This window comes from Daldinia childiae, assembly GCF_008694065.1.
Source record: "Daldinia childiae strain JS-1345 chromosome Unknown Scaffold3, whole genome shotgun sequence".
NCBI lineage: Eukaryota > Fungi > Ascomycota > Sordariomycetes > Xylariales > Hypoxylaceae > Daldinia > Daldinia childiae.
In genome coordinates this window covers 4678783-4693998 of record NW_022984644.1, presented here as the reverse complement: position 1 = coordinate 4693998, position 15216 = coordinate 4678783, and the positions used below count along the sequence as shown (strand labels likewise).

Sequence of the window (15216 nt, the reverse complement as noted above, 5' to 3'; positions counted from 1 at the left end):
ACGAACTATAGATCTCTCTCGATTTTGAAATCAAGCCTGAAGTGAACCCGATGAATTGTACAATGCTTGCCGAGAGCCCAAATGCCGTGAGTGGGTCCATACTCGAGACACTTGTATCCAAGAGGTGGATTGAACGATGGGCATAAGGGGTTGATTTTTGACGACAATTGGAAACGATGGAGAGTCGAAATATATGTAATATGTATAGTGATTGGTGATACCTAAGATATTAAAGTACCTCATTGGTTGAAACTAGCCCCATCTCTCTAATACTTCCTCAAGCACTGCCCCAATAATAGACCTGGGGTTATCATGTAGTCACTAACAGCGGGGGCTAGATATTTCCATCCGAAAACTTTCAAAAGTTCTTAATAAATAGTTTTTCTTTTATTATTAATATACTCCACTCCTTTACAATAATAAGCGCCTGGTATATTCAGCAGATAGAAGATTTACTTAGTTGATAGTATCGCATCATGCTTTCTTAATCTTGCTCCATCCTCCTTGTTCTTGAATTTTACTCTCTAGGACATCTAATCCCGTCAACTTCTTCTTAAATCCATCGAAGAATCCAATAGGGAGGAATGAGAAAAGTCGTATTAGTAATGTGTATTGACCACGCCATACCCAATGAGGCGGATGAGGCCGACTAAGATCATCAGCAACCTGGGTTGCCCATTGGATAGGATCGCCGAAATTCTTAGTAGAGGTGTCATTTCCCATGGCCTTCTCAATGGCCTCCTTGGCTATATTGTATAACGAGGTAGGAGGCAGAATAGGAATGGGCGTGTTGTCGAAGAAGTTCGACTGCACAGAGCCGGTCATAAGGTTGATCACCTTGACCCCGAAAGGCGCCAGCTCCAGCCGCATGGTTTCGGTAATGCTTGTTGCGGCTGCCTTGGATGCGTTGTAGGCGCCCTGAAAGGGAACGGCACCGGCTGGCACCGACACAGCTGATGTGTTATTGACTACCATGCCATTCGATTCAATAAGGAGCGGAAGAAAAGCACGTGTCATTCTGATTATTGAGAAGACGTTTAAGTTGAATAGCTCCTGAGCTTTCCCAATATCGATATCCATTAGGGGTAAAGGATACCCGGCTCCAGCATTGTTGAGGAGAGCATCGAGCGAGCCACCCGTGAGCTCTTTGACTTTAGTAACGCTATCTGCGATCGACTCTTCGGATAGAATATCGAGTTGTATAGTCTCAATACTAGCGGATTCAACTTCTTTTAGTTTAGATGGGTTGCGAGCCGACGCGAAAACTCGCCATCCGATCTTGTGAAAGGCGAGAGCGAGCGCTGAGCCTAAACTACCATCAGAGCAGCCAGTAATTAATATAGTTCGTTTTTGTGACATAATGACTTGTAATATTTCTGTATTGTTTCCGTATTTTACATATTCTAGATGATGTAGCGTCGGAGATCAAACCCCTTAAATAATTCTTAGAATATATATGTCTATTACAAACCCACACGGCTAAATTGGCCTATAGTTTCACGTAGCGGTGGAATACTTGTCCCGGTCCACCAGTCGGAATAACGCAATATCATATAATTATCATACTTAACCCTAGTATAACAGTGGCGACACGGGAAATCTTTTAGTCAAACTTGAAAATAATAGTTAAAACTAAGGGTATAATCCCCAAAATATCGCACATACAGGGGTAGACACGGTATTCCACGACAATCTTTCAATTGACTCGGTCTAACATCTAACAAATAAAATAACCACGAACATACAGCTTAATACAGTGAAATATTTTATGAAGCGGCATCATGTAAATCTGTAAGATTTTCTCCTGTATACGGCTTGATCTCCTGTAATAGAAAGTTCACGTCAACAGAGTTGACATAATAATAATCGCCTTCTGGCTTTTCGTTGTCCTTCAAACTTTTTTATTATACGAGTAACAATAAAATAATTTTCATTACATTTACTTATCAATTTCGTATTTCGAACCTGTCTTCTAACGGATATTTTAATTAACTACCTCATTACCATAATATTTTGAATATTACATATCAATAAGGAGGCTAGCATAACGCCACCCCCTAATGTCTCCACATATAAATACAGCATCTAATTCTATGAATTACAAGTATACTTGGGAGATGTCAGGATTTTAGATGTCTCATCTAGAACAAATGATGTTTATTACCTGTTGTATAAACGTAGAACCTCGTATATAGTTTAACTTTCCTTGCGGAATCACGAAGTAATTTCCATGTTGCTTGGTTCTACGACTTATTATTATTATATGTACGAATAAAAAAAATCTTACGAATAAAGAGACCGAGTAAAGTACCAAAGAAATTCAAATAAAATGTAAAGACAATCGATAGAGAGGCGTGGGTAAAACTAAGTCTATTTACGACTAATTCCCTTGGGCATTTGCGGCAAAAGCTGCAATTAAGCTCAAAAAGTAAACGATGCACTAATGGCGCATGCTAACTAACCCCCCCCCATACAAGACGTCTATCCTCATAATCCCTAAAACTGAATAAAATGCATGAGCTAAATGCACCGCACTGTGCGTGGTATACCATGCAGTTAATTATCTAGCGGATCTTAACCTTGATGTATGGCACCTCTACGTCTTCCTCATCCAAGTCCTCAGCCACCATCTCGAAGATGAGCTCCTTCTGGTGTTCCGGAATGGGCTTCTTAGAGACAGTCTCCACAAGCTGACTCAGCTTGAGCGGGTATCGCTCCTTTAACTTCGGCGGCGGGAAGAAGCTGGCGTAAAGCAGGCTTACTCCCGAGCTCAACATGCTAATGTTGAGACCACGATCTTGAAAGTCTTTTAGCAGGTCATTTAAGGTTATGTCTTCAACCTCAAATCGATCCCAAATCTTGTCTAGCGTGACCTTGCCGTCTGGTCCCTTATATTCAACCTTGGGGCTGGCAATAGGCTCGCTGAAGCCAAAGAACGGTAGCGCGAGGTTGATAAAGCCGTTCTTGTATTGCTCGATATCATCTTTTCCGTCGATGATCTTGTACAGCTCTAGGATAACAAGACCTGTGACCAATGCCGTCGTAGTGGCGATAGCCGGGATGATCTTTCCGGCGATAAATTTCGTCTTGTGCCTATCAGCCTTCTCGATCTTGTAGTTGTCAGCTCGTAAGTTGCTGGCCGCTGTGATGAAATCAATATGATGATTGGTGTCATCGTCCTTCTCGAATTCAACAGGCATCAACTTAAACCCGGCCAACTCGCTGGGGGCCGGGAGGCTGTCGACGATATTCTGTATCTCGGTGTTGTCGTCAAATGCAGAGGCATTTTTGTTGGAATTCGGATCCTAATAAAAGAGGTTAGCTATGGTTCTTGTAAAATAAGACTTAACAAATTGTATACACCTACAGGGTCGTTATCGTTGGCCTGGATTTTGACACCCGGATCGGGTGAGAAGTCAGGAACGATCATGTTATCCAACACCTTTAGGTATAGGTCCTTGTTCACACCCTTAGTCTTGATGCCATAGTTGAATGCGTGGAGGTTGGCAGCCGCAACGATGAAATTGAAATGAGTAGGATTCTTTGGGTCAAACTTCAATGGATCAGGGGCACGTTTGGGGCCGGACCAGAAGGGAGTACCGCTGGAGGACACGGAATCTTTCGGGAAGTTGTAAAGGAGCTGCTGAATCGCGTTATTGTACTGCTTCTCGAATAGCATTCGCGCCCAGATGACACAGTCTTCAAAGCTAAGAGGCTTATCCGTTACAAGGTAGTCACGAATCGTCTCCAGAGTCGGCTTTTCGTTACCACCCTGCTTAAGTGTTGTATCGAGATAGTTGGGTTGAGACAGATACAAGTTGACTGTTTCGGCAGACTTTACGAATGATGTCTCGAAAAGCTCGCGGGCCCACGCGATCGTGTGCTCAATCTTGTTCGGAAAACTTCTTAAAGTGCACATAGGGAATGATACCTCAGGCGGATCCTGAGAGGATGAGTAGGATTCTGTTAGCATGGGGAGGACCACCTGTGTGTTTCCTTTGGTGCCGAGAGTACCGCTCTCGAGAAGAGGTTTACGGAAGAAGACGCATCGTCGGTCAACGTAAGTTCGTGCCTCTACGTTGTCCAGAGCATTTGTAACTCCATCCAAGGATTCCCAAAATTCCTTGTTGAAAATGTGCTCAGTTTCGGGGCTGACACGATCTTTCAAGCACTCAATATGGCCTACGAGCTCCGGGTTCATAGCCTGTACGGCCTTGGCAGCGCAGTCACTCTTCATCTGACCAACGTCCTTGGGTCGGAACAAGAATTGACGGTTTAGATTGCTCTTCTCAATCGAGTCCATGTCGGTAACAGTAATCTTACCGTTAGGTCCTACACCTAGACCAATCATGGCCCAGTTCTTGAGCATTTCGCAGCCGATTGCACCCGCACCAACAAGGAACTGTTTGACATTTGCGATCTTGTCTTGGTATTCTTTACCAAAGACTGCGATTTGACCATCGTATCGAGATCCGATTGGTTTGCAGAGCTCCTCGGTTCGGGCACAGCTAGTAGGAAGAGACTCTAGAGAGTCAAAGTAAAACCACTGCTTGATTGGATGGAACTTTCCAGAGACAGCCTTTAGAACTTCCTGCGCAGTGAGACCACCGAACAGAGCAGCCATGGGGTTAAGATCTCCCTGGGCCTGATAGCTAAGTTCCTTAATAAGCTTTTCGTCGATCTCAAGGTCCAACTTCTCCTTTTCGATGAAGGCCTTGACAGATGCGACAACAACAGCAGCATCTTCCTCGTTCTTCGGTCGGGGTAGACGACCCTGAGACTGAGCAAAAGCATGGAGTGCCTCGAATCCGACATGGAGCTGTTGGGGTCGGTCGAACTTGGCGAAGTCGGAGATAACGAACTCGGGATCACGGATAGCCGCAGAAATCGTCTTGAATTCGAGGAATTTGGGCATCTTAACTTGCTGGTAGAGACCTCCGCTCTTGTACTGACCAAGTCCGGAAACATCACCAATGGAAAAGGTATAAGGACCCTTAACCGTTACTTTTCTCGGTTCAGCGCCGTTCAAAGCCTCCATACCCTTAACTTCGGAGAATGTAACGTAATCGCCGTCCTCTAAGCCGTGACGAGTCTCATCTAATGCAGAAACTAGACCCTCCTCGTCGATACCAGCTACTATTCCGTTGACTGGGTTTTCACCGGTCGCATCGAGGCACGTGAATTCGCTGCCAAAGTCGCAGAAGATCGAGCCGAATAGTCCAAAAGTATCTGCAACTACAAAGTAAATACCTTTTGAGTGGCAGTAATCGCCAATAATTAGCTGAAGGTGGAGAGGGGTGTTGGTTAAGACGACAACTTGGTATTTGTCAAATTGGGAGAGGTTGTCACCGAGGCTGTTTAAGTTATGGTTAGCCCATAGTATCATCAGTAGGATGGTTACTCTACATACTTAGGTGATTCATGAATACCGACGGGTGTATAGGCATTCAGCTCGGCGACACGGGGAGCTGTGGCAGCATCGCGCGGCTTTCCGATATCATCTGGGCGGAGGAAGAACTGAGATGATAGGTCGGCGATGGCAACGGGTGTGGGATCGTGGAGGGTTAGACTCTTGACACCAGCAAGAGCTATATTCTTGGAGATCTCAACGCCGAGGCCTTTCAAGCCAACAACAAGCACATTGGATGCGCCCATACGCTTCATGGCTTCGTGGCCGAGAACATAGAGCTGTCGGCTGTAAAGTGATTCGTCGATCTCGCTTTGGCCAACGATAGAGTTGTCGACCTGGACTCGGGTGACCAGATCGACTTCGGGAATGCCCGAAGCCATTTTGGTATCCTGTTAAATGGTTTATGCATTAGTACTTGGGTATAAGCAAGCAGAAGATAGTTATTTGGGTTTATGTACAACAGCCGCCGTCAAATAAAACAGAGTAGAGATAGCGCATGAGGGTAGTAGGCGAAAAAAGATAGTGTGTCTACTTACGGTCATGGTTCTCTTGGGGGAGAAAGGCAGATCTCCGTTCTCGTGTTTGCGCTTCCCCAGTTTGGCGATATTTGCTCTACTGGAGCTTGCTTCTATGATACTTATGAGATGCGATAACGCAGGATACGGGTACGGGTACGGGTACGGGAACGGGAACAGGAACGGAGGGGGATGTAGTAAAGGTTGAATGAGACGACGATGGGAGGATCAAAATGTACCCAAATAGAAGAAACCGACAACCCCACCACCAATACCAACAACGAGGCTAGGCTGACGGATCAATCAGGCGGATAGATACGAAATGACGTAGTTGTTAACTGGCCAAAAAGAGAAGTGTTGATGTTATAGTGAGAGAAAAAGACCAGCTTTAAAAGAAGGAGGTTAATGTTTTTATTTTTAAGGACACTTCTTCGAATAGGTTCGGGTTCTTACTTCTTACGGCGACTGCAGTTTAATGAGAAAAGTTACTAAGGCGAAGTAGAAAGCTCTTGCACGTTTCTAAAGAGCTTAGGTTAGTAGTTTGCCCGCCGGGTGCCTGTCTGAGGGCGGCATGATTTCTCAGCAAATCATGCACCGTCATGGTGGGGTTAAACGTGGCTCAAGCATCCATGAAATTCAGGTACAATGGATATGTACTTCTCACATGTATATTAGGTGTGGCGTATTAGTAACTCCCGTCTTCTTCACGTTTCCATAGAAATATATCCGACTTGAAATAATCGATTCATTGATTTAAACGAAAACTATTCTATAAAGTTAAGTACATCTTACACCATATCACCACTACTGTTTTAATAGCGAACCCCTCAAGCTTAAGAAAGACACTTTCAAAATCTAAATAATTCGATTGATCTAGAAGAGCCCCGAAATTCCACATTATGGCCTATCAACTCAACTATTCAAATTGAACATTCCCTTATTAAAAGTTTCCTATCCCCATGACCAAGCCCACAATAGCATCATGCTTAATAGACTACTAACAAGTACCTACCTATAACTTCCAGTCATCTCAGCATTAATTACTATCCCCATCTTCGGCCAAAGCGGACAGGTTCCTTTTCTCTCCGTAGTTATATATCTGTCTACTCGTTAGCTCGTCTCCGTTTATACATGTTACGCAAGGATAAAAGAAGAAGGAAAAACTAACATAATGAGCCCCAGTCACTCTCAAGCCGTGCTTTTTGGTACTAAAAATTGAAGCGGCAACAACGCCCGGGTTATTAGTGATAGGGGCATGATGGTGAGTTTCACCAATGTTTATACCGTCGACCTAGGAGTAAAGTGGTTAGCCCTCTATCCCATCCCGTTTCTTAATCATGCCGTAAAATAAGAGGTACTCATGACGAACTTTCTGGTTTTCTGCAGCTTTTTCATCAAGATCCTGAATCCATCTGAACAACATGTCTGAGATCTTAATGAATCCTGGTCGGAAGTCCCCGTCAAACTTAGGCATGCTAGCATGATTCTTCTCAATGGCGACGGGTGCGATGCCCGGGAGCGTAGCCGAGGCTTTATCTACTATGAACCCTATATTATAGGTCGGTAGTCCCTCGAAGTAACAGGCAATCTCAATCCAGGGGGACCTTCGATCTCTCTCCTTAATCAGCTGGGCGAAATTATTGCTGATCTCGACTAGAGTCTTGGATCTCTCTTCTAGGTCTTCGATTAGTTCCTTGTTAGTAGTCGAAATGAGAGACATCAGATCCGTTGCGATCTCTGCCCATCTCGCTTGCTTAGAACCGGCAAAAGGCGTCCCGAGGAAGATATTCGCAACTATGTGAGCCACTGCATCGATACCAACTCTCGTCTAGCAGAGTTCTGTAACTTGAACCCGGAGCTAAAGCACGAGATCGGAGGTGTCATAATTGAAAAATCAGGGGGGATGTAAGTGTTCCTTTTCGCATCTTCAAAATCCATCTGCAGGTAGACTGATTACTGATAAATATACTTATAGGTTCCTTCTTGTCCGGTTGCACATGGAATCCTTAGAAGCCGAAGATGTGGTCACTACCTACATCATCCGGAAGAAACTCGCCGGTTTCAGTAACAATCTCACGGACAAATATCAAGACATTATGGATCGAATCAGTAAGCAATCACTACTTCGCCAGGAGATCCTAACCGTCTTTAACAAGGACGAGGATAGCATGTGTTTCATCATCATCATCACTTACAAGCTCTAACAAACTGTGATAACAGTGGCAAAACTCCTTACTCAGCACGGGGCAGACGTGAACACTCGGGATCCAGAAGGGGGCAATGTGCTCTACTGGGCGGCAGCCGGTGGACATGTCAATGAGGTGCGATTTCTCCTCGACCAGAAGGTCAACCCTTCCATAACCACGGCTTATTTCTGGGCGCCTCTGCACTGGGCGTCGGCGAATGGGTATATCGAGTGCGTCAAGTTACTCCTTGACGCCGGGGCCGAGGTATCGCCAGTAAGCGACACGGCTCTAACGCCTCTAGACCTAGCAATCGAACACAAGAAGGTCGAAATCGAACAGCTGCTGAGGAGCAAGGGCGCTAAACGCGGCAACGAGATTGGGGAAGAATATGGCGGTCCGAGATATTCATACCGACATAGTTCGGAGAGCGAGGATGAGGAGACGACCAAGGAGACGAAGATGATGGCGAAGATTAAGATGAAGGCGAGGAAGACGAAGAATAAGTTAAGGTCGAAGATTCCTCGAGCGAGGGTTCCCTACGAAGAGATGGGAGTCATCCAAGTTGATTATTGACATTGATATCAATATAACAATTAAAGAAAAAGCTGAAACATTTTAAGGTAGTTTTAATTCCAATTTAGTTGTTTGATTTAATCCTAATACTGTCCCTAAAATTACCCCTTTCCCCCTTTTTTTGTTGGTAGTGAGACAATTTGTAAGAGTATGAGAATGTCTTTCTGCAAAACATCAAGACTTAATCTTGTTCGACCCGTTATACAACCCTCCTTATCACATATTCCCATTCATGTGCACCTTCAGCAGAGAAACGAATAAATGTCTTGTCTTATCACGTCCTACGTCCTAGTCAAGATTAAACTGAAACTATTTAGTTTGGATTCATCCCATTGAGCCTTAGATTAACACTAGAAGTTAGAATGACAGCCCATTTCCTTCAGCTAAATCCCCCTTCGCAGAAAAGCGTCTAATATACGCACCCTATTTCCAACCCCCAAATAATTATATACCTCATCCTGTATGTATAACTGGCTGCCCCTTGCCTCGGCCCAGTATCCGTCAGTAGAAACCCAATTAAGCCTCATTAAGTAGAGTCCTCAACTCATTCTATATTCCGTAAATCATTAATCGTGCGTCGCTGTGACGGGTCTCTCGTTTAATGAGCGTGAAAATCTCGGGGGTATTGAATAATTATGCTTCCTATACCATGCAAATGCCAAGTCCCTGGTAGAACCGTTATTCCTATACCACCGTAGTGAGCGTGAGAATGAGTAAACCTGTCCGCGCGCCATTTCATTGCCCTCCTGATACCATCGTATAGTTATTAAGGCGATGTAATGCTACAGCCGAGAAATCTAATTGGCTTGAAGGATGGGTTCGAATAGAATATTTATAAGGTTTTTTTCTCTTTCATTGAATATTAGGTTAAAATATTAAGTATATATTTGACTGCATCAGAGGATGAATAATAATATAAGGGCGATGATGGAATTAGACGTAGCTCCGCCGTTTAAAACAGCGGGCGCCCCGGCTGTGGAAACCGTATTCGGTGCTGTTGTGCTGCTCGGTACTGTAGCAGGCGATGTTACAGTAGGCGTTATTGTAGGCGTGATGCTGCTACTCGCTGACGAAGTAGAAGCAGGTTCTGGGGTCGAGTTAGATTCTCCATTGCTGCTGTCGGTGCTTATCGTACTCGACGTCCCAGTAGAGGTGCTAGCTCCCGAAGATGACGAAGTGACGATTTCTGAAGAGCTGAGAGAAGAGAAAGTGCTCTCTGAAAAGCCAGAAGATGTGCTTTCCAAAGAACTAGAAGAAGATATACCTTCGGTTGGACTGAAAGTAGAAGAAGCTGTGCTCTCGGAAGAGCTGGTAGGAACAGTTGTTTCTGAAGAGCTAGAAGAAGAAGAAGAAGAAGTGCTCCTCGACAAGCTTAGACTAAGAGACGCGCTCCTAGAGGAGCTAGAAGTAGAAGAAGACGAAGACGTGTCTTCTGAAGAGCTGAAAGAAGACGTACTTTCGGATGTTGAAGAGGAGGATTCGGCCGTAGAAGAGGGCGTGGTCGAGAAAGTTGGTGTGTTTGAAACTACACCAGTCGTGCCTGGCGAAGCTCCACTGCCTGTAGACAGTCCAGGAGTAGTTGTGACCTCTCCCTCAGGGGCACTCTGGCTCGGAGAGACTGAACTAGGGCTGTTTGCATCGCAGTAATTGAGCCATTGAGTCATTGAGTCATCTGCGTAGTTCTTAGTACCGGCTTTCCACGTCCCCCCGTTATGTTCAATGCATGTTTGGCAGGCTTGACGGTATGTCATGAATACAGAGCCTGATGCGCAAAGCTGGGGTATCTTTCCAACACTTTGGGCCGCTATAACAGCGTTATTGCAAATGGCGTAGCACGTCGTTGGTAACGTCTCATCGCGTTTACTAAAAGGTAGGAATCTCCTCACTATCGCTCTTGGATAGCCCGGCTCTGGTGTGCTTGAGGGTGGATATGCCGTAATACTCGTCTGTGATTCATAGTCGCCTGTAGAGGTCCAGATAGTGGTGGTCACACCCGAGATGGTCTCTGTAAGTAATTCGAGCTTAGGGGGATCAAATACACCATAGCTTAACCCAAAAGCCGGCGGTGCAAGGTCAAAGTAGCCGTCCGTAAGAGGATAGTACCCTGTTTCATTATCACACCATTGAACGGGGGTATAAACTGGTGCTGGTATACAATAGCTCTGACTCTCACAGACGTATGCTTGATCTGGAAGATCAGGCCAGATACTACACCCATTCGGTTTTGGAGGAGAACAGACGGTTCCAGGTGGACATCCCCAAGTTAAATCGGCTGAGGCGTTATAAACAGGTACATTGAAGCTCGGAGAGTTGGTCGCTGCGGGACAGACGGACGAAGTGACTGTAGTTGGAGGTACTGTAGTGGTAATATACTCCGGTACTATAGTAGTAATAAATTGCGTCGTAATGAAAGTTGTAGTACTTACCACCGAATCGGTAACTGAGATCTCCGAAACGGTGAGGAACGTAGTAGTAGATATCACTGTAACATACGATGTAGTCTCTTCTGTCGCAGTCACGGTAGCAGTGTCTGTAGTTGCTGAAGCTGAAACGGACACAGCAGTTGTCGTTAGGGTGTCTGTAAGTGTCGATAGAATGCTTGTTGTATAAATCGAGATACTTGTGTAGGTTGACGTGCTGTATTCAGTCGTAGTCAATGTTCTGTCGGATATGACCGTAGTTGGGATCTCAGTTGTGAAGGTGAGGGTAGCCGTAGTAACAGTAGGTACGAGAGATATATAAGTTGTCGTGGTGGTCTCTATATCAGTAAGTGTAGCGGTCGTCGTCTCCTCGTCGGTAGTAGTAGTCAAGGAGATGATAGTCTGGTTATTAAAGCGCGTAACATAGGCAGTAATAGTTCTCGAGTTGGTAACGGTCTCTGTATCTGTCTCTGTTTCCGTCTCTGTGTCCGTTACTGTATCCGTTACTGTATCCGTCACCGTGTAACTATAACTAACAGTATCGAATACGGTAGTAACATCGCTTTACCAAGTGTTAGCTATATAACTTTATATATAGCCTGTAGTACTTACTAGACTGTAGTAGTTTCTGTTTCGTAGCAAATCTCTGTAGTCGTCTCCGTAGCCGTCTTCGTAATCGTTTCGTAACAAGTTTCGGTAACTGTTTTCGGTTTACAGTAGGACCAATGCGCTTCAGAGAGAGAAGCTTGCGCTCTTGTGAGCCAAGTTAGGGTGATGGCCGACAAGGCCCCAAACCGATGGACCAAAACCATTATAGCGCAGATGAGCGTTGTTAAATTGGTTGTTTGCACCTGGGAATGTTAAATAAACCCTGATTTTAGGATGTGTCCTTGTAGCGAGCGTCCGTCCGTCTATAGCGAGCGACTCTTGTATCAAGAGCGTAACGGTAAGTTGAAGGAGAAAACGACCGATGAGGTAGATTCTTTGTAGCTCCCAGCTTATATCCCTGACCAAAATAGATATTGGCGAAGTAAGCGAGGCTTTGAGTTCCTTTCAGCTAAAATCCGAACAACTAACTGGGCGATATGTCCATGAGCTAACTAGTATGGGGTCTAGTAGACTTATCCTAGACGATTCTCTTATACCTAGCTGAACTTCAACGAACGTCGTCAGCTCAGTAACAGACAGCTGGTATACCCTTCCTAGCTCAAGGCTAAGACGTGGCCTAGTTGCTTGTATAAAGAGCTGATATCTGTGAGAAACAGAAGTAGAAACGTGGTTCCATGAAAAAGAAAGCTACGGGGTAGCTCTAGAAGAGGGACAGCAGCATGGATAAGGCTGAGAATGAGAGTGGGAGGGAACAGCAATGTCAACAACACGAGCCATTGGAATCGACAGGTACCAAGCTTAGGTAGTTGCATATCAAGTAGGTACAGAATACGGATCAAGTCTGCATGCTTAAAATCTCCACGACAGTTGTGTGCAACCTGATATCCCTGCGAAGAAAAAAGCCCGTCAGCCCGCCAGTTGCATCCCTGGACACGATTGTGTGGAGGAGGGTGCCGATGTATTGTACATAGATATTTGTACCACTACCCCGGACCACCATGTTCGGGTTCTCAGCTAGCCTTCGCGACAAGTAAAAATAATTCAAACCCATCTACTCCTGGTACTAATGATCTGCCTTGAAACATTGCGAGCAACAGTAGACGATGTAAAGCTCAAAGTTGATAGGAGGGCAAATTTCAAGGTGACATACTGTATTGAATAAGAAATTAGAGCAATACAAAAGGCGGACAAGTACAAAAGTGCGTGACCAAGTCCGCAATAAGCGAAGCGGATGCTAGGACGAGGTATGCAGGTTAGCAAGGCATTTGGGGGACGAGGCTCTTCTGCAACCAACAGAAAGCAGCCGCACAACGCATCGGACTACAAACCCAAGTACCTAACCAGGGTCTAGACAAGGGGCGATAACGGGTCGAGAGAGTGGGCATGGGTCAGGATACGAAGGCGGGGCATGTAGTGTATACCATCGTGCATTGCGTATCCTACACTATACAACATAATGGTGTATATAACCTCTCATTGAGGTAGTGGCCAAGCCCGAGATCGTGCGTGAGGCGGGTCTCTTGGGACGGGACTGCAGGGGTCCTTGAAGGATGAGTGGACGGATTCAATGTTCGCTGCATCTTGTCACGTCTGTCATAGCCAACAGCAACGTACCCTGAGGTGAAGACCGAGCAGAGAATGCGTAGTACCATCGTTCGTATGCTTTAGGTAGGATTGCCACTTGTTGATACCTAATAAGAGGCTTGTGAAAGCAATACTTGCAGGACCGAAAGAAGACCGACTATTGAATGTAGCCAATAGGGTGTCAATGTCATCATCTTTGCCAAAGCATTAACAAATTTGATAGACGTGCCGCTCGTTACACAAATCGGCGGTATCGAAAGCTCTCTTACCCAAGGTCGCTATGTAGGTCGCCGATAGATGGCTGTACTTGGCTATTTTCCCGGTTTTCCAGGCACGACCTCTTGCCCTACTTAAAGCCAATATCCCGCGATTACAGGAATCATGATGAATTCCATCGACTCCTTGAACCAACTATACCTCGGTAAGATGAGATGGAACGTAGCCATAGTCGTATAATGATGAAATATTAACATATCGGCAAGGTTAGGTACCTAATTGGCTAAAATCACCTCACTCGTATACATATTATTCGTACGAAGGATTCTTAAGACACCGCGAGGTGTGCTCGGACAAGCTAGAAGGCCACATACGGGAGGTGTCCAATCTCGAAGAAGCCGGGCGGGGTAAGTTGAAATCTCGTCACTTACATACGGGTGTGTAGTACCCGTTGTACTGTTCCAGCCATGTGGGATGGATCAGACATTATGAGGCGTAGGTAGAATATATCGTGGTATAAGCTTACCGCGGAGATGGATTGGGTCGTAAGGATCTCTTGTGTGTAGTGTTAGGTAGTTTATCCGTCTGTCTGTCTGTGCAACTTTGCAACTGTGCAACTATGTAAATCTGTAGGAGCACTGAACAAGACTTCCATACGGCGGGGTCAGGTTACTTAAGCTTACCTACCTAAAGCAGGAATAAATAAATAAAACTTGAAGATTAGGTAGCATGTAAAGAGGTTAGTGTGGTGGTACAGAGAATTTCTATTAAGAACTCTTTTAACTCGTTAAGGTTATAGATTACGTCTATCCCGACAGTTTTAGTCTAGGGTCACCCGAAAATCGAGGATTAGTTACTAATTAGATAGCTGTATTAGATAATAGATCCATAACGGGCACTACCTTAGGGACCTAAGGGACCTAAGGGACCTAACAGCCCTAAGGATTAGGTATCAGACGCTAAGTGGGGAATAAAAAGTACCTCTTAGTCGAAGTCGGGGATCGGACAATGTCTTAGGTTAGAAGGTACCTGATTTGAAAAATATTCTCTCCACTTCAACTTTCCCTTTCCCTCTTCAAGCACCTCTCCAACAAAGCGGAATCTTCGCCGCCAAGGTTGCAAGCCACTTTATTTATATTGTGCTAATACAAGGTTACTTTTAGTTCCAGAGAGTTGGGAGAGCCAGTTATTGTCTTCCATACAGTCATACGAGTAAGACCCGAAAACCGACATCTAGACCAATATCCAGCCTGGTTTGTAACGTCTCTCTTCTTTCTCGGCTGGCGATAGGTATTCGTTTTAGTCCCAGGGTTGCCGGTATGGCTCTACCGATGCCGAATACGCCGAATACATCCTTAAATGTTCTTCATAGAAATTACTATAACTATACCTACATAGTAGATAGTTAGGCATATGGTATGCGGATTGATCAACTCTAAATATACGCGGATGAGTGTCCAGAGTTCCCCTCATTCCAATTCTGAAGTTGTATCGACAACTCACACTACCTCGACCTAAACCAATTATGGTCCTACCCACCCTGCCACCATCGAACTTGTCTGCAGCAAGGATATAACTTCGTCCAACGAGAACACAGTAAGGACACTCTCACGTTATTTACATACTATAGTACCAATCGAAAAAAGTTATCTTACAAGGATAATTCTTACATGGGTGTCTCTTAATCTATGTCTTCGACGTTC

At 45.0% G+C, this 15216-nt stretch overlaps 5 protein-coding genes across 5 annotated transcripts; 2 read left to right on the top strand and 3 right to left on the bottom strand.

Annotated features, from left to right (window-relative positions):
* Positions 1-474: 474 nt before the first annotated feature.
* Positions 475-1359, bottom strand: GL218_04002 (NADPH-dependent 1-acyldihydroxyacetone phosphate reductase; the record flags this gene model as incomplete). The annotated part of the gene is made up of 1 exon (XM_033580583.1): positions 475-1359. The coding sequence occupies one exon, from the start codon at positions 1357-1359 to the stop codon at positions 475-477; it is 885 nt and encodes a 294-aa protein (XP_033437457.1).
* A 1205-nt stretch (positions 1360-2564) lies between these two features.
* GL218_04001 (Ubiquitin-activating enzyme E1 1) lies at positions 2565-5790 on the bottom strand (the record flags this gene model as incomplete). Its single annotated transcript, XM_033580582.1, has 3 exons — positions 2565-3305; positions 3368-5354; positions 5411-5790. 3 exons carry the CDS (start codon positions 5788-5790, stop codon positions 2565-2567), a joined length of 3108 nt encoding a protein of 1035 aa, XP_033437456.1.
* Positions 5791-7922: 2132 nt separating this feature from the next.
* On the top strand, positions 7923-8684 carry GL218_04000 (Fibronectin type 3 and ankyrin repeat domains protein 1; the record flags this gene model as incomplete). The annotated part of the gene is made up of 2 exons (XM_033580581.1): positions 7923-8034; positions 8146-8684. The coding sequence occupies 2 exons, from the start codon at positions 7923-7925 to the stop codon at positions 8682-8684; spliced, it is 651 nt and encodes a 216-aa protein (XP_033437455.1).
* An 896-nt stretch (positions 8685-9580) lies between these two features.
* Positions 9581-11916, bottom strand: GL218_03998 (uncharacterized protein; the record flags this gene model as incomplete). The annotated part of the gene is made up of 2 exons (XM_033580579.1): positions 9581-11666; positions 11717-11916. The coding sequence occupies 2 exons, from the start codon at positions 11914-11916 to the stop codon at positions 9581-9583; spliced, it is 2286 nt and encodes a 761-aa protein (XP_033437148.1).
* Positions 9612-10331, top strand: GL218_03999 (uncharacterized protein; the record flags this gene model as incomplete). Its single annotated transcript, XM_033580580.1, has 1 exon — positions 9612-10331. The coding sequence occupies one exon, from the start codon at positions 9612-9614 to the stop codon at positions 10329-10331; it is 720 nt and encodes a 239-aa protein (XP_033437147.1).
* Positions 11917-15216: the final 3300 nt, after the last annotated feature.